The 26,554-nt window shown below is 39.2% G+C and overlaps 1 protein-coding gene across 4 annotated transcripts in view; it reads left to right on the forward strand.

Moving 5' to 3' along the window:
- The window catches only part of LOC131148705 (uncharacterized), a 55,959-nt gene that overhangs the window by 20,436 nt on the left and 8,969 nt on the right, over positions 1-26,554 (forward strand). For 2 of the 4 annotated variants that reach the window (XM_058098592.1, XM_058098593.1), the window contains exons 5-8: positions 5,240-5,304; positions 5,570-5,614; positions 5,714-5,794; positions 6,033-6,100. In XM_058098592.1, coding sequence (XP_057954575.1) covers positions 5,240-5,304; positions 5,570-5,614; positions 5,714-5,794; positions 6,033-6,100 — 259 coding nt within the window. The remainder of the gene's footprint in view (positions 1-5,239; positions 5,305-5,569; positions 5,615-5,713; positions 5,795-6,032; positions 6,101-26,554) is intronic. The other 2 variants (XM_058098594.1, XM_058098595.1) reach the window with 1 other exon arrangement.

The raw sequence follows: 26,554 nt of genomic DNA on the forward strand, positions 1-26,554 counted from the left end.
TTTTCCCCGTCTGTTTGTTTGGTTATCTGTTGTCATTTGGGTGTAAAACTATTGTTACTCTGTTAGAAGTTATTTATGTCTTTTAGTATTATTATTATTAAATGTGTTAGTATGTTAATTAGTGAAAGTTAGTAAGGGTATTATTGTCATTAGAATGTATTTACTTTATATTATAATTAGTGGGAGAGACCCATCTTCAGGTTATATCATTCATTTTAATCAAAATCTCAACATTGTATTAGAGGATGATCCAACCGAAACCCTATTAGACTCAGCCGTTGCTAGAAAAACCATTCTTGATGCTATTCTTCTTAGATCCACCTCTAGCCCTCATTATTTCAACAACCCAACCATATACTCAAACTCAAAACCCTCCAAAGCCTAACCCCCAAAATCCCATCGCCGGAAAAGACCCCACGTGCTGCCACTCACTGGTTAATTGCCGGCAGTGCCGACCCCACGTGTCGGCGTTCCGGTGACCTTTTTCTTTTTCTTTTTTCCTTTTCTTCCTCTGCCATGTTCTGATTCCTTCTGTAGACAATATTATCAAGCTGTTGGGCAACTAAAAAAATCCAATCTTTTTCAACCATGCATTCGCAGTACTCTGTTAATTTCTGTTCGGGGTTTGTGAAGGCTTTTTTGTGAGTTTCTTGGAGCAGTGGCAGTGTTTGTATGTCCATTTGTGAGGTTGTGGCAGTGCTATATCAGTTAGTGAGTCTTTCACCTCATCCGTGGTTGTGTGAGCTTCACATTGCCTAAAAAATGTATTTCCTACATGGCTGCCACAGATAACGACTCAAAAGTTGGATGGAAAGAACTATATTCAATGGTCTAAAGCCGTTCGGATTTATTTATTAGGATTAGGAAAATCTGAACACTTGCTCCAATTTGATCCTTTTGATAAAAAAAAGAAAGAAGTGTGGGTTCAAAAAGATGACTTGATTGTTTCCCTCTTATGGAATTCGATGGAGCCACAAATTGCATGGATGTGTATGCATCTAGATACGAGCAAGGAGATTTGGGATTAGTCAAGCTTCTATACTCTAGTAACCGAGGAGTATTGCAGATTATTTTGGAGAGACGAAGCGTATTCATGAGGAGCTTAACGTTGTGCAACCTATAAATGTTGACGTTCTTGAGATGCAGAAGCAAAGGGAGTAGATGATAGTCTTTTGGGTTCTAGCAGGCTTGAGACTCGAGTTTGAGGCAGTCCGGTCCTAGATACTCAGTAGTGCCAAGCTGCCATCATTTGCCGATGTTTATTCTCGTGTTCTTTGTGCTTCCTTTAGCACGCATTCTCATGCTCTTGCATTTGGCTCTGAGAGGATAGCCTTTGCTACGTAAGGTGATTCTAGTTCTCTTCCAAACAACCGCTAAAGTTATCGAGGTGGTTTGAGTGGTTGTGGTGCTAGAGAGTTACTTCTCGCAAGTGCACTTATTGTAGACGGAGTAATCATACTATTGAGCAGTGTTGGGATCTCCATGGTAGACCGTCACGTGTTGCCAATGCAGCTACCATCGATTTTACACCTTTGGGGCCAGTCAATGTAGCCACCACCGACTCCTCACCATTGGGTCCTCACCATTGGGGCCAAGTGGGGGGCAACGTACTGTATCCATGTAAGAGGAAGAGTATTCCAAGTTCCAACAGTATCAAACATCACAACAAGCTTTTTTTCCCATTGCGTCTCTTGCCCAAATAGGTAATCCCACCACTATGCTTTTCATCCAATATTTCTCGTCCTAGTCCTTATATTATAGACTTTGCTGCCACTGATCATATCACAAGTATACCTAGCTTCTTCTCCTCTCTTCAATACCCTACAGGTTTACCTTATGTTACTCTTGCCAATGGGTCCACCACTGCAATCAAGGGAATTAGGACTGCAAATCCCACTTTTTTATTCTTTTTTATCTTCCTTCGGTTTTGTATATTTCCAAATTTTCTTCCAATCTTGTGTGCGGTTAGAAATAAAACTAAATTCATGAATTGTACAATGACATTCTTCTTGGATTTTGTGGTTATTCAGGATTTCAAGACAAGGAAGACGATTGGCGGAGGGCATGAAGCTGGTTGACTCTATCACTTTGAGATGCTATCTCCTTCTACCGCCTGCACTGCTACTCCCACACCTTTCCAAATTCATTGTTGTTTTGGTCATCCTTCACTGGAAAAGTTAAAATGTCTTGTTTCTAGTTTAAGTTATGTGTCTAGCCTTGATTGCGAGTCTTGTCAGTTGGGAAAGCACCATCATGCCCCTTTGGCTTTCCGAGTCAATAAACAAGCTGCAAGCCCTTTTATGTTAGTTCATTATGATGTTTGGGGTCCTAGTAGAGCTGTGTCCAAGTTGGGTTTTCGGTACTTTTGTAACCTCTGTGGATGATTATTCAAGAATGACTTGGTTGTATTTAATAAGAGGTCGTTCCGTGTTATTTTATGTATTTTGTGCCTTTTGTTCTGAAATAAAGACTCAATTTGGTTTGCCAGTTCAGATACTTCGAAGTGATAATGCTAAAGAGTATTTTAGTGCACAATTCACTACTTATATAACTCAGTTTGGTATTGTCCATCAATCATCTTATGCCCACACTCCTCAACAAAATGGGGTTGTAGAGAGGAAAAATAGGCATATCCTTGAAATCACTCGCACCTTACTTTATCAAATGCATGTAACTAAACTTTTTTGGAGTGATGTTGTTCTTAGTTCTCGCTATCTGATCAATATGATGTCATTTTCTGTTCTTAGTGGTATAATTCCATACTCTATTCTCTTCCCAAATTCACCTTTATTCTCCCTCCCTCCTCGTATTTGGGTGTGGGTCCTTTGTTCATCAACTAACTTTTTGAGTGGATAAGTTGGATCCTCATGCTATTTAATGTGTCTTTTTGGGCTACTCATATACTCGAAAGGGATATTGTTGTTATAGTTCTATGCTGCATCGCTTTTTTGTCTCCGCTAATGTTACCTTATTTGAGTCTACACCTAAGTACTTTTGAGCTCAATGAGTCTTTTCCTTTGCCTAATCTTCCAGATTCTACTTTGCTGTCCTTGACCAACCAACCATCCGAGTCTCCATGTACTTTGAGTCCTCATCATCTTGATCATCCTAATTTGTAGAAGTATTCTCAACGGCAACTCCAAGGAAGAGAGTCCCCTCTAGTTTCTACTACCACGCATTCGGTTTCTTCGTATGATGATTATATTCCCCATGATGTTAATCCTCCCATTGCTGTTCAGAAAGGTAAATGCATATGTACTTAACATCCCATTTCCAACTATGCTTGTTATAACTTTTTATCACCCTCCTATTATTGTTTTGTCACTGCTCTATCATCTACTATCCTTCCTAAATCTGTTTCAGTAGCCTTAGCCCACTCTGGGTGGAGGAATGCTATGCTTGAACAGATAAATGCTTTACATGACAATGGCACTTGGGACTTCCTACCTCTTCCTCTTGTCAAGTCTGTGGTTGGTTTTCGTTGAGTTTACATAGTGAAAGTCAACCTTGATGGTTCTATGGCTCGTCTTGTTGCTAAGGGATATACTTAGGTGTATGGTCTAGATTATTTTGATACATTTTCTTTAGTTGCCAAACTTACATCAGTACGTTTGTTCATCTCCTTGGCTACTACTTGTCACTGGCCTCTGCATCAGTTAGTTATGAAGATTGTCTTCTTGCATGGTGACCTTGAGGAGGAGGTTTATATGGACCAACCACCTAGGTTGTTGCTAAGAGGGAGTCAAGCTTAGTTTGTCGGATCAATAAGGCTCTATACAGTTTAAAACAATCTCTCATAGCATGGTTTGGTCGTTTCAGTACCGTAGTATGTGAGTTTGGTCTTCAATGGTGTGCGGTGGACCATTCCGTGTTTTAACATCATACTTCATCGGGTAGGATCCTTCTTGTTGTGTATGTGGATGATATTGTTATTACAAGTGATGATGATAAAGGTATTTAGAGTCTCAAACTTTTTCTCCAGACTAAGTCTCAAACCAAAGATTTGGGACCGTTGAAATACTTCTTGGGTATAGAAGTATCTAGTTCTTGTATGGGAATTGTTTTTTCATAGAGTAAATTTGTTCTTGAAATGTTGGATGAAACTAAGGTGTTGGGATGTAAACCGATTGATACACTCATGGATCCTAACAGCAAGTTAGTGTCGGCTATGAGTGATTTGCTACCTAGTCTTGTACGATATCGGAGACTTATTGGAAAGTTATCTCACAGTCACTCTGCTGGATGTATCTTTTGCAACAAGTGTTGTGAGTCAATTTCTAGGTTCTCTAAGGACAAGTCATTGGGATGCAGTAATTTGCATCTTGAGATATTTTAAAGGTGCACCTAGGAGAGGTCTTTTATATCGTGATCTGGGTCACACTTATATCCATGGAAATACAGATGCAGATTGGGCTGGGTGCCTTTCAACTGGAGATCCACAACTGGGTACTATATCTTGGTTGGTGGTAATTTGGTTTCTTGGAAAAGTAAGAAAGAAACTGTGGTGGCCAGGTCAAGTGTTGAATTAGAATATGATGAAGTTATGGCTCACACTTCTTGTGGACTTGTTTGGTTGAGAACATGTTGGAAGAATTGGGTTTTTTGTATTCTTAGCCTATGAAGTTGATGTGTGACAATCAAGCTGCTCTTCATATTGTTTCCAACCCAGTCTTTCATGAACGGACGAACACATTGAAGTTGATTGCTATTTTGTTAAGGAGAAACTTGTGCAGAAGTTAATCACTACCACTTATATGAAGTCTGATATGCAGCTTGCTGATTTGTTTACCAAAGCATTTCCCGGGGGGGGGGGGGGGGGGTGCTCATATTAAATTTATTTGTAACAAGCTAGGGGTATATGACATTTATGCTCCAGCTTGAGGGGGAGTGTTAAGAGATTATTTATGTCTTTTAGTATTATTATTAAGTGTGTTAGTATGTTAATTAATGAGAGTTAGTAAGGGTATTATTGTCATTATAATGTATTTAATTTGTGTTATAAATAGAGGGAGAGACCTATCTTCTAGTTAGATCATTCATTTTAATCAAAATCTCAACATGCTCTTTCTTAAAATACGTTTAAAGGCTTTATTTTTAGTGCTTTATGCTTCCTTCATGGAATATATTAAGCAGGTCATTTTAAATTACGTGCTACCTCAGGTTACTTCTATTTTTTTGTGTGTATTTGTTTGTTTGTGTGGCCAATTGGCTGTTATTTTTTATTTAAATTGTTATGTAGGTAATGCAGATGGAATGGGGAACACTAGAAAAGAAGAGCTCTTCCAAGCTTGTGCAGTTCTGAAGGTGACTTATAGTTCTGCCAAGAGAAGTTCAATTTTTCAAATTTGTTTTGTACAGCAGCAGTAGTTAAAATCTCAAGCCTTTATATACATCTCAGCCTAATTTCTAGTGTGTTTTTGCTACCACTGATTTTTTTCTGAGCCGTTGCACAAAATTTTGAGATAAGCACTGACAAAACTCAATCCTTGGATGTGAAGCTTGAAAATAAAGTCAAAGGATTTTACCTGGCTGATTTTAAATTATATAGAATATGAACATACATATGCAGGTTCCACTCCACCAAATAAAGATTTTGGATCATCCAGATTTGCAGGTTTTCCTCCCACTAGCCTCTTGGAAAACCTGTGTCTTGGTGTTGTTTGGAACACTGTCAAGAGGCATGCTGATATATTTATTTGATTGTCATTATTAGGATGGTTTCAGCAGAGCGTGGGACCACAATTTACTGGCTAAGATTATCAAAGATGAAGTCACTACTCATGCCATTGAGTTGGTAAGATTTGGTTTTGGCTGATTAGTAATCATAGAAACGTTCTCTTTCATCTTAATTTATTAAGTTGCCTTTTTTAGGATGTCTTGAATTCATTTAGTTGAAAAAGTCTGCTAACTTGTAGCCTTTTCACATGCATCAAACAGAGTGCCTTAATTCATTATGTTATACAATTTATATTTGTCTTATATCCAAATTTCATTTTTTAATTTTGCAAATGACAGTTTGTTTGTTTTTCTAGATAATTACTTTTGATAACTACGGTGTTTCGGGTCATTGCAATCATCGTGATGTGCATTATGGGATACGGTAAGTTGAGTTGTTTCTGTGAACTGCATTTAGTCTAGTTATAGTCTAATATTCTTTACTAAAAGAGGAAATTGCATGCATTCACTTCCTTAGTGAATCAATTTCAGGTCGAAGAAAGAATGAAGGTGTTATTGGTTCGCTTTTATATTTATCTTTCCTTCATTATTATGACCATGTGTGTATGCTTCTTTCAGATAATCTTTCATTTATTATGATGAGCTAGTGAACCTAAGTGGGGGCATAACTATGGCATATCATAGTGTGTGGTTGATAGGAAATAAATGTTAGTTGAGGTGTACTAATCTAGCAAACTTTGCCAACCAGCATTGTGGGGGATAATTACATTTTGTTTTATGTTGTTTACTTCGTTATCAGTTTTTAATTTATCAAAGTCTTTTCATCTATCTTCTAACTGCTAGTTGTTGAAAACACAAAGGGATACTAATTGGTTAATGTGGATGCACGATATCTTGAGCTTTCATTAATGGAACTTTCAATTATCATGTATGTCGAGATTTTGATTAAATGAATGGCCTAACTTGAAGATAGGTCTCTCCCTCTATTTATAATACAAACCAAATACATTCTAATAGGCGTAATACCCTCACTAACTCTCATAAATTAAAATACTAACAAGCTTAATAATAATACTAAAAGACATAAATAACCTCTAACACTCCCCCTCATGCTAGAGCATAAATGTCATATGCTTCTAGTTTGTTACAAATAAATTTAACACGAGCACCCCCTGAAGCTTTGGTACACAAATCAGCAAACTGCATATCAGACTTCACATAAGCAGTAGTAATGAGCTTTTGCACAAGTTACTCTCAAACAGAATGACGATCAACTTTAATGTGTTTTTTCTACTCATGAAAGACCAGGTTGGAGGCAATATGAATAGCAACTTGATTATCACACATCAACTTCATAGGCCGAGAATATGTAAAACCCAATTCTTCCAACATATTCTTCAACTAGACAAGTTAACAAGTAGTGTGAGTCATAGCTCTACTTTGATTCAGCACTTGACCTGGCCACCACAGTTTGCTTCTTACTCTTCCAAGAAACCAAATTACCACCAACAAGATCCAGCACCCAGTTGTGGATCTCTGGTCGGAAGGCGACCCAACCCAATCTGCATTTGTATATCCATGAATATAAGTGTAACCTTGATTGCGATATAAAAGACCTCTCAAGTGCACCTTTAAGATATCTCAAGATGCAAATTACTATGTCTTGATGACTTGTCCTCGAAAAATCTAAAAATTGACTCAAAACACTAGTTGCAAAAGATATATCCAGTTGAGTGTGAGATAATTTGACTTTCTAACAAGTCTCTGGTATTGTCCAAGATTAGGCAACAAATCACCCATATCCGACACTAACTTGCTGTTAGGATTCATGTATATACCAACCGGTTTGGATCTTATCAATCCAATTTCATCTAACAGATCAAGAACATACTTCCTCTATGAAAAAACAGTTCCTATACGAGACCTAGATACTTCTATACCCATTAAGTATTTCAATGGTCCCAAATCTTTGGTTTGGAATTTAGTTTGTAGAAAAAAGTTTGAGAATTTGAATACCTTTATCATCATCACCTGAAACAACAATATCATCCACATAAACAACAAGAATGATCCTACCTGATAAAGTATGATGATAAAACACAGAATGATCCACTTCACTCCGTTGAAGACCAAGCTCAAGTACTATAACACTAAAACAACCAGACCATGCTCTGAGAGTGTTTTAAACCATATAGTGCCTTCTTGAGTAAACACAGTTAGCTTGCCTCTTCTTGAGCAACAAACTGAGGGGTTCCTCCATATAGACCTACTCAAGATCACTATGCAAGAAGACATTCTTTATATCTAATTGATGCATAGGCTAGTGACAAGTAGTAGCCAAGGAGATGAACAAACGTATTGATGTAAGTTTGATAACCAGAGAAAAGGTGTCAGAATAATCCAAACCATACACCTGAGTATACCCTTTAGCTGTTGACAGGCCTTTAGATGAGCCATAGAACCATCAGGGTTGACTTTCATATTGTATACCCAGCGGCAACCAACCACAAACTTGTCAGGAGGGAGAGATTCCAAGTCTTAAGTGCCATTGCCCTGTAAAGAATTCATCTCTTCAACCATAGCATTCTCCACCCAGAGTAGGCTAAGGCTTCTGAAATAGATTTAGGAAGGGCAATAGACGATAGAGTAGTAACAAAACAATAATAGGAGGGTGATAAGAAGTCATAACAAACATAGTTGGAAGTGGGATGTTAGGCACATATGCGTTTACCTTTTTGAACAACAATGGGGGGATCAGCATCATGGGAAATATGATCATTAGACGAGGAAACCAAAGGTTTGGTAGTAAAAGTTAGAGGGGACTCTCTTCCTTGGAGCTGCCGTCATGAATACATCTGCAAAATAGGATGGTCGAGACAATGAGAAGGACTCAAATTACGTGGAAACTCATATGGTTGGTTGGGCAAGGACAACAAAGTAGAATTTGGAAGATTAGGTAGAGGAAGAGACTCATTGAGCTCAGAAGCACTCAAGGACTGAGTGTAGTAAGGTGTAGAATCAAAGAAGGTAACATCTTTAGAAACAAGGAAGCGATGCAATACATGACTATAACAACAATACCCCTTTTGAGTATGTGAGTACCCCAAAAAGACACATTTTATAGCACGAGGATCCAACTTATCCACCCCAAGAGTTAGTTGATGAACAAAGGACACACCTGAATACGAGGAGGGAGAGAGAATAAAGGGGCATTAGGAAAGAGAGTGGAGTAGGGAATTTTACCACTAGAAGAGAGGATGACATCCCGGTGATCAGATAGCAAGCAGTAAGTACGACATTACTCCAAAAAACTTTAGGTACATGCATTTGATAAAGTAAGGTGCGAGTGATTTTAAGGATATGTCTATTTTTCATCTTTGCAACCCCATTTTGTTAAAGTGTGTGGGCACAAGATGATTGATGGACAATACCAAACTGAGTCATATAAGTAGTGAATTATGAATTGAAATACTCTTTAGCATTATCACTTTGAAGTATTTGAACTAGCAAACCAAATTGGGTCATTGTTTCATAATAAAAGATGCAAAATATATGAAATAACTCAAAACAATCTTTTATTAAATATAGCCAAGTCATTATTAAATAATCATCCACAAGGGTTACAGAATACTGGAAACCCTACTTAGGCAAGACTTTACTAGGACCTCAAACATCATAATGGACTAACATGAAAGGGTTTGCAGCTTATTTATTGACTCGGGAAGCAAAAGGAACAAGATGGTGCTTTCCCAAATGACAAAACTCACAATCAAGACTAGACATAGGACTCAAATTTGGAACAAGACGTTTCAACTTTTCCAAAGAAGGATGACCAAGGCGACAATGAATTTGGAAAGGTGTGGCAACAACAGTGCAGGCGATAGAAGGAGATAGCGGCTCAAAGTGATAAAGGCCACTAGCTTCAAGCCCTCCGCCAATCGTATTCCTCATCTTTAGATCCTAAATAACCACATAATTTGGGAAGAATGTTATTGAACAATTCGTGGATTTAGTAATCTTGCTAACGGACATAAAATTGAAAATAAACTTGGGAATATACAAAACCAAAAGGAAGAAAAATAAAGGAAGTGGGAGTTACAGTCCCAATACCCTTGACTGTAGTGGTGGATCCATCAGTAAGAGTAACACAAGGTGAATTTGCAGGATATTAAAAGTAGGGAAGAAATTAGGTATACTTGTGATATGATCAGTGGCAGCGGAGTCTACGACCCAAGGACTAGGACGAGAAGTACTAAATGATAGACATATTGCGGGATTACTTGTTTGGGCAAGAGATGCAATAGGGAGAGAAGTCTGTTGTGATGCTTGATACTGCTGGAACTTGGAATACTCTTCCTCTGACATGAATATAATATGTTTCCCCCCACTTGGCCCCAAAGGTGGTGGCTGCATTGGCAACATGTGAAGGTCTACCATGGAGATCCCAACACAGCTCAATAGTATGATTACTTAGTCCACAATGAGTGCACTTGTGAGGAGTGCCTTTACCTTGTCCATTTTACCACCATGACCACTTGAACCACCAACCTCTCCGATTGTTTGGTAGAGAACTAGAATCACCTTGTGTAGCAAAGGCTGTCCTCTCAGAGCCAAATGCAAGAGTAGGTGAATGTGTGCTAAAGGAAGCACAAAGAACGCAAGATTAAACATCGGAAAATGATGGTAACTCTGCACTACTAAGCATTTGGGACCGAACTACCTTATACTCAGGTCTCAAGGCGCTAGAACCTGAAGAACTAGTCTCAAGGCACTAGAACTTGAAGAACTATCATTTGTTCTCTCTATTTCTACATCTTATGAATGCCAACAATTATAGGTTGCATGACGTTAAGCTCCTCATGAATACGTTTCATCTCTCCAAAATAATCTGCAATGCTCCTATCACCTTGTAATTGAAAGTATTCTTGGGATAAATCACATATATGTGTAATGTTTTTTTTTATGTCGTGGGAACTCCAGCCACAAACAAGCCCTTTGGACCTCCTGGTGCGGCGCCAAATCCACGGGGGTGAAAATGTTGCCGTCGGCCAATTGGCGCACCCCTAGTAATTTACCATGTAAACTACAAGTGGGGAATCGATCTTGTGACCTTCAAGTCACCAAAGTCACAAGTCCACTCTTACCACTTGAGCAAGCTCGGCTGGGCTATATATGTGTATGTTCCTAGAGTATAAAAGCTTAGCATAATCCCAAATCTCCTTGCACGTATCTAGATGCATGCACATATGTGGCTCCATCGAATTCCACAGGAGGGAAACAATCAAGGCATCTTCTTGAATTCACACTTCTTTTCTCTTCTCATCAGAAGGATTAGATTGGAGCTAGTGGTTAGTGGTCAGATTTTCCTAATCTTACTAAATAAACCTAAATAGCTTTAGACCATTGGACATAATTCTTTCCATCCAACTTTTGAGTTGTTATCTGTGGCAGCGATGAAGGAAACATGTTTATGGGATTCATAGACTCCATCCCAACACTCACAAACTTGCAGCCACACCAATGTCAAACAATAAGAATAATCAAAACTAATCTGGACAATCACAAACTATGTGAAGCACCGACACAACCACAGACGAGGTGAACAACTTACCAACTAATATAGCACTGCCACAGCCTTACAACTTAACTTACGAACACTGCTGCTGCTCCAAGAAACTCACAAAGAAGCCTTTACGAATACTGAACAACAACTAACAAATTACCACGAGTGCGTGGTTGAAAAAGGTTGGATCTTTGAGCAAAAAACTTGCCCAACAGCTTGATAATATAGTCTAGATAAGGAATCAAAACATGGCAGAGGGAAAAAAAAAAAGAAGAGAAAAAGGTGGTTGGAAACTCTCTCACATGTGCCAATGCCTAGGGTCAGCACTGCTAGCATTTGGTTGGCGCGTGGAGGTGTGTGGGACACTTGCCGGTGGTGGAGTTTTGTGGGGGTAGGCTTCAGAGGGTTTTGTTTTTGTCTATATGGTGGTTTTGTGAAATAATGGGTGGAGGTGGATCTGAGAAGGGCAGCGACATGAAGGTGTTTTCCAGCGATGGCCAAGTATGATAGGGTTTTGGTTGGATCAAACTCTAATAACAAGTAGATATTTTGATTAAATGAATGACTTAACATTTCTCCCTGTATTTATAATACAAATCAAATACATTCTAATGACAATAATACCCTTACTAACTCACCAATTAACATACTAACGAAATAATAATACTAAAAGACATGAATAACCTCTAACAATGTATATGCATCTTATGGCCTGCAGCTAGGTACTAAATGGCAAAACTAGTTGAAATGATTCCTTGGGGTTTTCTTCTGTTTGCTGCTTTTATGTCTACTTTTTACCTTTTTTATTTTTTCTTTTTGTGGCAATACCATTGCGAGTATGAGCTTTTGGTGCTATCACTATGTTACTTTTAGGAATAGTTTGTTATTATAGTCAGAACTTATGGGAAAAAAAGAACAAGAAGAAATGAAAACAAAACAGAGACTAAACCTGATTGGTTATTATGTTATATTTCTAAAACCAAAACAAATTAAAACCCAATTGAATGTGTGCCTTTTTGGCCTTTGGATCAAATAACAGTTAATTATGTGCCTTTTTGGCCCTTGGATCAAATAACAGTTAATTATCTTGCCAATTGCCTTACTTTAATCACCATAAAAAATTTCATCAAGCATTAAGCAAATTAATGGTCTCACAATTATGCCTTGACAAATGAAAAATTACAAACAAATTTTAAGTCTGAATCAATTAAAATATGATTAGAATAATAAGCAATGCAAAAGAATAAAAATTAAAAGATATTATAACAGAAATAAGAATTACTTAGTGATTAGAGTTTACTAAATAATTATATATATATATATATATATATATTTAACTCTATAGCACTTTGAAGAAAAATCATATTATATATAAAGGTTGAAAATGATGAAAATATGTTTGGATTATTATATAATTTTATAATTTTTCTTATTAATAAAAATGTGTTCATAATTTTTTAATTCATTAAGTGTGATATTGGATACTCAAGTATTATGATAACAAGTCACCACATTTTTCTTTATTAAGAAAAAGGTGGTCTTAATGATAGGGAGGTAGAGTAGTTGTCTCTTTGTTGATATTATTGGGAATTGTTCTCCTTCCTTTAGGTTGGATAATTGACCTTGGTCGTTACACTCCTTAGGGTTTTATTCTTGCTAGTGTTTTTTTTTTTTTTTTTTTTTTTCATTTCTTGATTAATCTAATATTTCCATTCCACTCTATAAATTATTTGGAAGCCCAAAGTTCCCTAAAAGATCAAGGCTTTTATTTGGTTGGTTTTTCTTAATTGAGTTAACACCAACAATCTGTTGCAAAGTAGGAGACCTTCAAAGGCAATTTCTCCCTATGTCTTTGCTCTTTGTCTTGATAGTTTGGAAATGTTGTCTCATTTTGTTCCTTGTTTTCTTGGAATATATTGGGTTTGTCCGGAGTCTGGTGGAGGATTTGCCAGCCAGTTCTTTTTCTTATTTTGGTAAAGGAAAGGATGCTAATGCTGTTAGAGATTTATATTGAAAGACATGCTTTATGTAATCAGTTTTATAGTTTATTAATAACTTCAGCTATTCCATTTTAATGAGAATTTTTGTGAGCAATGTTTGCCTGACATTATCTATTTAATGATTATGCATGTATGTCTTTTATTCTATATAATAGGTGATCTAGTGTGTAGAGTACAACTTACACAGAAGATTAGATCATCAGTTCTTATAGAATATAAGTTTATTGTTCACAGTCTTAAATGGAATTGGACACACCATTGGTAGGACTGTAGCACAAGGTTTTAATAGGTCCGTCTTGACTATGGGGAATGGTATAGTTCCAACTCCTTGTGTTAGTACACTTTGTGTGTATTGAACATGACCGTCTTGGGGTAATTGCTTTTATATTGACTATATAAAAAAATGAATACCTCATGATTATTATGAGTGCTTATGCTCTTAATCCTGATATGATTATTGGACACGTGCATGTAGTGTTTATTACTTTGATTCATAGAAGAGTGAGATTCTTTATGGGTCAATAAACTCAGTGAGTTGGGTAATGACATTATGTGTATGGTGAACATTAATTATTGATGGAATCCACGTCTCGGTATCGGGATTGATGATAATCCCTTGAGGAAGCTTATAAGTTTTGATTGTGTCAAACCTTGCAGAGGGATTTTGAATCCGACACATCAAATAAGTTAAGTGGAAGGTCTCAGAGAATTAATATGTCAATTAATTAAATTGTCAGTAATTTAATTTAATTGACGGGTATCTGTAATCTTTACGTGGGGAGATAAATAAGCATTTCATAATAGAAGCTTGAAATTTAATTTTGAATATGACAGGGAGTGCAATTATAATTCTTTAGTGGTATGAATTGTAATTAACGTATTAATCCGTGTCGGATTAGGAATTCTTAATTATGTTGGAAGCCCTAGTCATATTTGCTAGAGATCCCTATTGTAGCCTATATACACGTGTTCCATTTAACGGCGAGGGTTAGACAAAAATGCACACATAGAGGCAGACGCCTTCATGAGAAGCAAACCCTAGCTGCCGCTGACAAGTCCACTCTCTAAGGAGCAAGATGTGTTTGAGGAATACAGTAGAAGATCCCTAGTCGTCATCAAGAGTTCTTCTTCGATCTTGCAAATCCGGGAGTTCCTCTTCGTGCTTGCAGATTCAAGAGTTCTTCGTGCTTGCAGATTGAAGATCAAACCAGAGAGATCTCGCAAGTATGATCCTAATCACGTAATTAGGATTTGCAAGATCGAATTTTTATTGTGATCCGGGTTTGAAAGATCGAGTTTTTGTTTAACTCGGGTTTGCAAGATCGCTTTTTTTTTTTTTTTTGGTTATCCGTATGCACTACAGTTAGATCTTAGGGCTATTCCACAGCAAGCCCCTTCAATTGGTATCAGAGTTTCAACTGATACTGTATACGGATAATAATACCATGTTCTTCAGTTTTCGAACCAGTGCAGCGTAGGGTAGAACGTGTGGATGTGCTAACTTTTTTTTTGTAGCGTTTCTACCGGTTATTATGGTCACACGAATGTATGGTTTATGATTGCGATTGTTTAAAAATTCGTAGCATGTGAACTCTGGATTATGGAGGCATAGGATTCTGTAATCTGATGCAGCCTCATCCGAGGAGGCACTCGTAGCATGTGAACTCCTGTTATGGAGGCATAGGATTCTATAATCTGTCGCATGTTCATCTGAGACGCAGGCATAGTTGCGGCGCATAGCAGTTGCGAAAACTAGGTGAAACCCTAGTTGCAGAATATTGATCAGATGGTCGCTAGTGGCGCATAGTAGTGGCGGAAAAGAAGAAAAACCCTAGAACAATGTTGCGGTTTAAATTTGAATTTGAATTTTGAATTTGAATTTGAATTTAAATGGAGGGTTTATAAATAGATTTGTAGCTATAGCCTACAGGCCGGACCCCACTGATCGCCGGCACTCCGTAATGGCAAGCAAGGAATCACGGTTTTATGATGCGAGCTGCTGGACCATAATAGTCGTGATTTTTATTATATCATATTTCTTGTTTATATATGCTTGTTTGGCGTGTTTTTTGTTCTTATGTTATGTCATTAGCATGTAAGATTTGACATTTCAATATTGGTTTATGCATGTGCAACTAGAGAATAAAATTAATTCCCAAGCTATAAAATTTTAAAAAAAAAATAATTTAAGGGAATTTGGAATTTTATTTGTTGCGTGTATTTTAGTTACCAATATTGGAATATTAAATTTATTGGAATATTAAACACGTGCAAATTTGCATCCCTTATGAATTAAATAACTAAGTGGGTGAGGGAATTTATTACGTATGTCGATACCCCAATTTTAACCATGCCTTCCCAAGAAACCTGGCCGAGTAAAATTTGATTTTGAGTCTCGAGCAAAACCCCTTATTTTGAAATTAAGACCCTGAACCCCTATGATTGAGTTGTTCTATTTCAATTGGGTAAGTTCACTAAAAATTTCAGTCAGTTGTTGAGTCCTTTTATTTTCAGTCTAGTGTCTCTTAGTTCTAAAAAAAAAAAGAAAACTTTAGTTAGAATCCCTGCTTTTATTAGGACTAGTGTCGAGGTTTGAAATCCTAGAATGTAAAATTCTACATGTTGGTTTGGAAATAAATTTAAGTCACCATTGAGTTTTCAATTTCTAGGGATTGGTGACGAAAATTTTAAATTGAGCCTTCTTGAGTTAGGACCTTGTAATTAATGTCTTCCAAGCTAATAGCCAAAATCTTCAAGTTTTAGAATTCTGAGAGTCCAATTTTCTTAATTTGAGTCTAGGATTTTTTAATCAAGTCCTTTAAATCGAAGCGTTAAATTTTAAACTGAGTTTTTCCGATAATTTAAAACTGGGATTTTGTTCTGATATTAAAATCAGGTTCTATTAACCATGGATTTTGTGTGCAATATTGGTCAACTAAGAATGTCAAAATTCAAATACGTCACAGTTTTATTCAGGGGAAAACCCATGTGCACACAGGGAAAAGGTTACACACAGGGAAATAAAGGACGTTACATGTGTGGGGTACATACATACATGGAAAGTAAAATGCATAAGTGTACCAACAGTGGTTGCAGGAAAGAAAACCCGGGGGTACATCACAATAAGAGCAAAAATAAAATTCCATAAAATAAAAATAAAAAAGCAGATGCCAAGCCCTCTTATCCCAGCATGCCATCTAGACCTCTTGGTTCAACTGCGCATGAGAAAGAGCAACAAAGCAGGCAGTTAGCAACAGAAATTCAAAAAAATAAAAGAAAATAAAATCACATGGAAATAAAATATTCCTTGCCAGCATAGGGAATAAGTTGGGGAAATTGGTTAGTGGGGGATTTTTGGCACCAATTGAACTCCTCAGACTCCCTATAAAGAGGGAGTCTCACTGTAGCAAAGGGGACACAATTGAGAGCATAGAAGCACACTGTAAAAATTGAGAGAGAAAAAGAGCAATAGAGAGAAGTAAGGAAGCTCTGCAAGAAATTGCAGAATTCAGAGAGGGAGGGTGAAACTCTGCTGAATTGCAGAGCCGAGCAGAGAGGTAGGACTTATTTGTTCACCCAGCACTGACGTACCAGACTAGAGGACCAGACCATACGAGCACAGAGAGAAAGGAGGAAGACCGGAGGAGAAAAAAGGAATAGGGTAAAGAAATCTAAGAGCTCTGTTTTCCAAATTGTTTGATACATGTGAATTGTGTGTGAATGCAGGTACCCCTCCCCCCTTTTGAGCCTCAGGTTCGCATGTGAACTTGAGTATGGAATTAATATCAGATCCGGGTGTTTGACCCAAACCCGAATTCGGGTTTCAAATTCCTTGAACCATTTAATGGTTCGGACCCGAACCCGGATCCTGACTTTGACCATGGCTCGGTCCATAAACACGAACCTGAGTTCAGTTTCAAATTTTCAAACCAAGCCCATTCTGAAAACTCAAGCTTGTTTAACCCATACCCGTGTTGAAGCCCATCTCCCTTTAAATACCCTGGCCTAAGCTCCTCTTAAATTCTCCAGACCCATATCTCATTTTAAACTTAACTTGACCCATTCATGTTCTAAACATCAGCCTCGTTTTCATGTTCTAAACATTAGGCCCATTTTAACTTCCTAAACATCAGGCCCGTTTTAATTTTCAGAACCCAGAGGCCCATTTTAATTTTCAGAACCCAGAGGCCTGTTTTAATTAACTAAACCCCTGAGGCCCATTTTAATAATAAACCCGAGACCCACTCGAAAATTTTTAACCAAGGGCCCAATTTTTAAAAGCTCACCCCCCTAGGCCCATTTTCAAAACTTCAATCAGGCCTGTTTTCAAAACTAAACCCTTGAGGCCCATTTTAATAATAAACCCGAGACCCACTTGAAAATTTTTAACCCGCAGCCCAATTTTTAAAAGCTCACCCCTCAGTCCCATTTTCAAAACTTCAATCAGGCCCGTTTTCAAAACTCAATCTTGAGGCCCATTTTCATAAAAATAACCAAGCCCACAAGGACTCACTCCCCGCACGTGGCTAAGGTCACGTGGCTTACTCAGGCCTGCCCAAGTCCACACACACATTTGGGTCAACCCACATGAGGCAACCCAGATACAACTTACTGAGTTGACTCTCACGAGCCAACCGCCACTCACCCATCGAGTCAGAAACGAGTTGACTCGACTTCCACTTTCCATCCTCCCCCCTAACCAGTTTGCAACCCTAACCCTAAATCTCACCCGAAACCATAACCAGAAATCATAAGCTGAAATTCTAACAGAATCAAACACCATCTCTCAAAACAAGAACACTAAACCACATCCAGTATCCCAGCCATAAAATTTGAACATTCCCACTTTCAAATCACGCATACGCATTCAAAACAAGAAGGAAGAAGGGGAGGGAGTGATTGTACTTATCTGAAAGTTGAGGTTTTGGCTCGAAGCAAAACCACCCCTCCCAAATCTTGATCAATGCTCCCTCGGGTTCTCAAATCGCATCATTCCTTTGAGCTGAGAAGAGCTTCAGAGGTCTTCGCACAGGACATAAACTAGGGTTTTTAGCCACTTGAGAGTCGTTGAGCTAGGATCAAAAAGAGAGAGAGTGGAGATTAATGAGCTTAATTTAGCAGGTGTAGCTAGGGCCTCGGTTGCAGGTTGCAAAGAAAAGGGGAGTTAGGGTTCGAAGGGACAGAGAAGGAAGAAGAGAAGGGAGAAGAAAGGTTGAAAGAGATTGAGACAGCCGACGAAACTGTAGGGTTTTTGGATGACTTGAACAATAGAGAGGGAGAGAGAAGCAAGAGAGCATTCTAAAAAGAGAGATGAATAATGAGAGAGAACCAAAAAATTAGGGTTTAAGTATCTAACCCCTCAGAACTATAGGATCTTGACGCGTGTCACCCCATCATTTGTTGACAAGCGACACGTGGCGCGCTCTCTTTCACCCCTTCAGAAGGGCAACACAGCCAAATCATCACCGTTCATCATGTGTTTCCAGCCAACGTCCTAGATTAAAGCCACGTAGGCGATTTGTGTGCTATCTGTCTTCTACCGTCCGATTTGGATCTCTTCAGATAGTCAAGACCTGACCATACCAGCCATACAAGCTTGTTTTGTCTCGGTTGTTGGATCTCTGACCTCCATCAATGGCCAGGATCACCTCGTGCCAAGGGTTCACCTTGGTGTCCACTTCCCCACCCGATCTTCGACACGTGGCACACCCAACCGTCACCTCTTTCCATCATACAAGGTCTCCTTGGAACCGTAGATCAATGGCAATTCTCAGACGCTTAGGATCATGCCACCTTGCTGATCCCATCCATTTGCTTTCATCCACCTGTTGCTTGACACGTGTCGACCCACTCCCCTTTCGTTCAAAGTGCTTCACGTGACCCTTCGATGCCTATCCGATCCTTGCCCTCATCAACGGTCACAGTCGCTCTTGGTAAGAAGTCAACGACAAATTTCTGCTCCTCCACCCGCCACGTGACGCGTGGCGCCTGCACTTCCATGCAGCAGCTCGCAATGGGGCTCTTCCACTGCCATCTGATCATCTTCCCCAGTTGACAACCACGATTCGTCCACATCATCGATCCAAGCCACATGATCCCACCCACCCCGTCGGCTGCCATGTGGCCACTGGTCTGTATCAAGACCTTAAACTTGGTTCACCTAGACCAATCAAAGTTTGACCGGTCCCCCCCTGAACTGGCTTACACCGGTTTTTCGTCCTTTTTCTTTTTTACATTTAAATAAATCATTTTAAAATTCAATAAATCTCATAAAAATTATAGAAAAATTTCCAAAAAAATTAGAAAAATTGGGGAAAGTTCTAAGAGTATCTCTAATTCATTTTTCTTTTCTACTTCTTATTTTTAATTAACTTTTATATTAAAAATCACTAAAAATAAAAATAAAAACATAAAAAATGAGAAACATATTTCGAGGTTAGGAAAATGTTATTTGCCCTTAGAAGAATCACAAAAATTTAGAAAATTCCGATGAAAAATCTAAAAATATTTTTGACTTGATTCTTATTGTTTTTGCTTAATTGACTTTGTGTTATTTCAATTAAAAATAAAAAAATCACAAATCATATTTTGGAGATCAAAATTACTCTTATACTTGGAAAATTACATAAAAATTCAGAAAAAAATCATAGAAAAATATAAAAAAAATATTTTTGAGTTGGAAAACTCATTTTTACAAATTTTTCATCCTTAAATAAATTTAAAACCTTTCGGAATATTACTTTTTTACTTAGAAAATCCTATGAAGATTTCAAAAACCCCGGGAGCGTATTTTGTACCCTATTTTCTTGATTTTCTGATCCTGCTGATTTAAAAGGGAGGCATGAGCTCTTCGGAGCATGATATGACCTGGTTCTGAGGGAAATCTATATAGTATTTTATTTTGTACATTTTCTTCACACTTTTTAGGGATTAAAATAAGAAGACTTATTAAATGTATTTTGGGATACTTTTTTGATTAATTAGGTACCGTTTGAAGAATGGGCGTGTAGGGGGTGCTAATACCTTCCCCTCGCGTAACCGAACTCCCGAGTCCGACTTTGGTAGCGCAAACCAATTCTACCCTTAATTGGGCAGTAATCAAGTGTTCTAATCACATTTCAAAAGATTAGTGGCGACTCCATCACACTTTGTTTTCCACGAAAATCACATTTTCAAAGTCCATACATTTTATTAAATCATTTTTGAGTCGTCCCAAGTTCGCGTTCGGGAACGTCGCGACAACGTATAAATCCCATGGTCTCCATCAATAGTTTATAGGTGATGTAATTAATTTTATGAGTTGATATTAATATCTTCCTCCCCATCAAATGGAATTAATTACAGACTCACCAAGTATAAACTCTAGTAATTGTTAGTATTAGGTCACCTCTCCATCCGGGGGATTCACTACGTGACAATAGGTCTAGTGTTATGTGATGATATACACTTAGTTATAAATAATAGTATTCTCACCATCTGAGTCACTGCTATTGTTTATAGGACCAAAGCAAAGTCAGCAGTTTAATTTTTCTTGGCATAGTCACTTGCCTAGATAGTAAAATTAATAGGTCCTCACCTGTCTACACAAATGTTGAGTAATAGACGACCTTTCCATCGAGGCATATTACTCACAGTGTGCTAGATTGCTGACAGATTCTTTAAAAGAAAAATATTGATAGAGGAAACCATATTCTTTTAATTGAATTAAAAGTTTATTATTGCTCATCATATTTTGTTATAATATGTGATTCTCAAGATTAAAATGACTTTCAATCCCCTGGCTGTTATTCTCAAAGAAAACAAATTAGTTGGACCTACTTATATTGACTGGAAAAGGAACTTGGATATTGTACTGACTGCAGAGGAGTACAAGTATGTGCTCACAGAGGTATGTCCACAGAAACCCGGTGAAGGGGCAGCCGATGAGGAAACCCAGGCTTACCGGAAGTGGATTAAGGCTGATGAGATGGTGCGGTGTTACATTTTGGCGTCTATGTCAAATGTTCTACAACATAAGCATCAGTCAATGCCTTCTGCCTATGATATAATGCAGAACCTAAAAGAAATGTTTGAGGTTGAGAAGTCCCTGGACCAACCAACATGTATATCTCATTCCCTAGTTGTTGAAACATGTTTAGTGATGATATCTATCAGTACTTGGTGTGTAGATACGAGAGCTACTAATCATGTTTGCAATTCTTTGCAGGGGTTCCAACAAACCCGCTAGCTAAGTGATGGGGAGATTTACGTATTTCTGGGAGATGGCACGAAAGTGTCAGTAGTTGCAGTAGGAGATATTCGCATTTTTTTTGGGAGAGATAAGATTTTAATATTGAAAGACTCTCTTTATGTACCTTCCATTAGAAGGAATTTGATTTGAGTTTCCATGTTGGTGGATAATGGATATTCTGTTTATTTTAATTGCTCAGTTGTTATTAAGTTAAATAAACGTTTAATCTGTTCTGGTACATTGGTGGATGGTCTTTATATTATTAATCATGCTTCTCCTATAGTGCAACTAAATGAATTGAATAACATTGATAAACAACCATGTAAGAGAAAGAAACCTTTTGAATTGAACCAAACTTATCTTTGGCACTTACGTCTAGGTCATATTAATCTGAGACAAATTTCAAGGCTTGTTCAAAATGGGCCATTAGGTTCATTAGAAGTGGAGGCACTACTAGTCTGTGAATTCTGCTTAGAAGGTAAGATGACCAAGCGGCCCTTTTCGGCCAAAGGCTATAGAGCAAAAGAGGCATTAGAACTGGTTCACTCTGATTTGTGTGGCCCCATGAATATCCAGGCTAGAGGTGGCTTTGAGTATTTCGTTACTTTCATTGATGATTACTCAAGGTATGGGTATATTTATTTGATGTGCCATAAGTCTGAATGCTTTGAAAAATTCAAGGTATTTAAGGCAGAAATGGAGAAGCGTCAGGGTAAATGTATCAGGACACTACGATCTGATCGTGGTGGCGAGTACCTCTTAGGAGAATTTGTGGATTACTTATTAGAGGAGGGAATTGAATCACAGTTGTTTGCACATGTCACGAGCTAAGCTTGTTCAGGGCATTATGCTTGCCTATGACCGCTTATCTCGTGTGTTTGGGATGGGTTTCCATCATGTAAATACTAGTGTAGGGTTATTTTCTAGTATTTATTTCATTGTAAGCCAAATAAGGTAGTATGACTCCTCGGTCACTTTGATGTTTCCTAGTGCCAGAGTGAGAATGGCCTAGAAAGCTCTTTAGGGGAGGGTGAGTGTTCATCAGTCATTGTAAAACTCACTAGCAATTGTCAACGTGCTTAGCCTACTTGCCTCCCTCGCTAAGTACAACATGTCAACGGAGGATTTGTTAATGAATTACGTTTGCTTCAATATTTACTGCTTGGTTGCCACGGCTTTCATGAATTGATTATTATTTCCGCTGCTATCTGATTGAATGTTAATGAAAGTGCTTCGTGGATGAATGTTGGTAAACAAAAGGCTAGCTAGTTAAGCAAGAGTGCTTTAGCTAGCGCCGCACGGTCCTTCACAACGGTGTGAAAAAGGCGGACCGTGACATTTGGTATCAAAGCCAAGTCGGTGACACTTGGTGAGAGCCCAAGGTTGAGTTGCTACGTGAATTCGATTGCCTTCGTTGTTGGGTTTGGGAAGCTTTGGTAAGTGACCGTGGCACCAAACACTGCTGAGAGGATCAGCGTGCTGGAAGCACAGGTTGAGACAACAACCAACACTATGGTCGCGAAGGTGGCCTAGATGAGAGAACTTGTTGATGAAGTGATGGGATGACAAAAACATCAATCAGGTTTGATAGGCGACATGTCAGAGGACTTTCACCACACTGTGGAAACTTTGCAAGCCCGGATGGCAGATCTGGATGCAAAGGTAAATGTGATGGTTCTTGCTATGGGGAACTCCAACACTCCGGGAGTTAGCAAGACCAAGGTACCAAAACCCAGGACGGATGGGGGTGCCCGAGATGCCAAGGAGTTAGAGAACTTCTTGTTTGATGTGGAGCAGTACTTTCGCGTTGTGAGGATGGCCTCAGAACAGGCAAAGGTGGATACTGCAACCATGTACTTGGTTGGTGATGCCAAACTGTGGTGGCGTACCAAGTACAGAGAAATTGAAAATGGAAACTGTGTAATTGATAGTTGGGCAGACTTGAGGAGAGAGCTCAAGGCCCAATTCTTTCCTAAGAACGTTGAGTATAATGCAAGGAGAAAACTGAGAGATCTCAAGCATATGGGGTCAATCAGTGAATATGTGAAACAATTTTCTGCTTTAATGTTGGATATTTAGGATATGTCGGAGAAGGACAAGTTGTTCTATTTTTTAGAGGGGATGAAACCGTGGGCAAGAACTGAACTTCATAGACAAAGGGTTCAAGACTTGTCAACTGCACAAGCGGCTACAGAGCGCTTGACAGACTACGCTGGTGATGAGACCGCTTCGTCCAAACGGTTTGGCGGAGAGGGAAACAGTGGAAAGTCTTTCAAGAATGGCAAACCCAAGAGTAGGGGAGCCGACTCTAAATCATCAACCTCACAAGAAGTTTCGTCGTCTCAAGGGTTCAACACACCCAATGGAAAGGGGAAGAGTAAAATTGAGTGTTTCTTGTATCGAGGTCCTCATAGAGTTTTTGAGTGCCCTCACAAAGCATCACTTAATGCCTTACAAGCTTCCATTGTAGAACAGGCAGTGGAAGACGATGGGGAAGAGGATGATGCCCCGAGGGTGGGTTCAGTGCGGTTAGTGAACGCATTGGAAAAGTAGGCAAAAACACTGAAAGTTACATGAGCAAAAGGGTTAATGTTTGTGGACTTGAGGATAAATGGGAAGAGTACTCGCGCTATGGTGGATACGGGAGCTACTCATAATTTTGTTTCGCAGTTGGAAGTAGGGAGACTCAACTTATCCTTAGAGAAGGATATAGGACGCGTGAAAGCAGTTAACTCTGTAGCCCAGCCTACTCTGGGAGTAGCCAAGCAAGTGGCTATAAAGCTTGGACAGTGGGAAGGTCATGTGAATTTCACAGCAGTACCATTGGATGACTATCCAGTCATTCTAGGAATGGAGTTCCTAATGGGGACGAGGGCAGTGCTGATGCCTTCGGCTGGTTCCCTGTGTCTGATGGGAGATCATTCATGCATGGTGCAAGTCGTTGCAATGAAAGAAGACAACGGGAAGTCCCTTTCAGCCATTCAACTCAATGAAGGATTGGGTCAGGGTGAGCAGACACGTCTAGCCACGGTGGTGGTAGACAAAGAAGTAGGCCAAGAGCTGGAGCCTACGACCATCCAAGTGGTGTTGGATGAGGATAAGGAGGTGTTGCCGGATAAGCTGCCTCACAATTTGCCTTCACGACGGACTGTGGAGCAAAAGATCAAGTTGTTATCAGGAGTGAAACCACCTGCTAAAGGGCCATGTTGGATTGCGTCTAGAGAGATAGTAGAGTTGGGGAAACAGCTTGATGAAGTGGAAGCGGGATGTGTTCGCCCTTCCAAAACACCGTTGGGAGCATCGGTGTCATTTCAGAGGAAACATGAAGAGCATCTACGGAAGGTATTCGATAGGCTGAAGGGAAACAGTCTGAATGTGAAGAAGGAGAATTTCTCTTTCGCTCGGCGGAGCAACAAATTCCTTGGTCAAGTCGATGAACAAGGTCGTATCCGGAGGGGTATGGAGAAGGTAAGGATGATTCAAGAACGGAAGATCCCCACGACAGTGAAGGAGTTGCGTTCCTTTCTTGGCCTTACTGGATACTACAGGAAGTTCGTTAAGGGGTATTCGCGGAGAATGACTCCAATGACAGGACTACTGGGGAGGTATTATTGGCCGCACACGCGGGATGATGTCGTTGATTATACCAAAACTTGTCTCACTTGCCAACAAGACAAGGGGGAGTGGAAGAAGTATGGTACTTTCATGGCCGCACCAACGTACTGTTCGGCAGAGGAGACGACACAATTGTTCCTTGTGACTATTGTGAGATATTGGGGTGTTCCCCAAGTTAGTATTTGTGGCCAAGATTTAATGTTCACTGACAACTTCTTAACAGAATTTTTAAGGATATTTAAGTCACACCTTGACATCTCTTCGAGTTATCATCGACAGACAGACGGACATATGAAGAGATTCAAAGAGCTACTAGATGAGTACTTGTGCCATTGTGTCAACGACAATTAGAAGAATGGCGTGCAACTACTTGATGTGGCTCCATTCTGTGGCAACGCCCAAAGGCGCTCAACTACCAACAAGAGCCCTATTGAGCTTGTTACAGACCAGCTGCCACTGTTACCTCACACAGTGGGCGAGCCGTACAGACGAAAGAGTCCCAGGGCGTACATCTTCACCAGTGAAGGAGGACAGAATGTAGAGTTTGCCCAAGCCTATCTGGAGAAAGCTTCTAAGCAGATGAAGAAGGGGGCAGATCAGGAGAGAAGACCGCAGTTTTATGTCAGCTGCCTCAAGCCATTCAACGCCAACACCAACAACCTGAGCAGAAGTCAGTCAAACAGCGCAGAGTTGAAGACAGTGCAACCTAACAGACATGATGTTGAAGAGATCCTTGCAGACAGAAAGTTCATATCCTCAAGGAAGAAGCGGCAGAAGTTCCTAGTGAAGTGGAAATGCCTTAATGACAAAGAAATCAGCTGGATTTCTGCGGAAGATATTCAATTGTTCGTGGAAAAATTTGAAGTGTACCTATCGCCAAAAGTCTACGAGGACGTCGACCGCATAAGTGGGGGAGAATGTCACGAGCTAAGCTTGTTCAGGGCATTATGCTTGCCTATGACCGCTTATCTCGTGTGTTTGGGATGGGTTTCCATCATGTAAATACTAGTGTAGGGTTATTTTCTAGTATTTATTTCATTATAAGCCAAATAAGGCAGTATGACTCCTCGGTCACTTTGATGTTTCCTAGTGCCAGAGTGAGAATGGCCTAGAAAGCTCTTTAGGGGAGGGTGAGTGTTCATCAGTCATTGTAAAACTCACTAGCAATTGTCAACATGCTTAGCCTACTTGCCTCCCTCGCTAAGTACAACATGTCAACGGAGGATTTGTTAATGAATTACGTTTGCTTCAATATTTACTGCTTGGTTGCCACGGCTTTCATGAATTAATTATTATTTCCGCTGCTATCTGATTGAATGTTAATGAAAGTGCTTCGTGGATGAATGTTGGTAAACAAAAGGCTAGCTAGTTAAGTAATAGTGCTTTAGCTAGCTCTGCACGGCCCTTCACAACGGTGTGAAAAAGGCGGACCGTGACAACCTGGTATGCCACAACAAAATGGTATAGCAG

Source organism: Malania oleifera, chromosome 2 (assembly GCF_029873635.1).
Source record: "Malania oleifera isolate guangnan ecotype guangnan chromosome 2, ASM2987363v1, whole genome shotgun sequence".
NCBI classification, from domain to species: Eukaryota; Viridiplantae; Streptophyta; class Magnoliopsida; order Santalales; family Ximeniaceae; genus Malania; species Malania oleifera.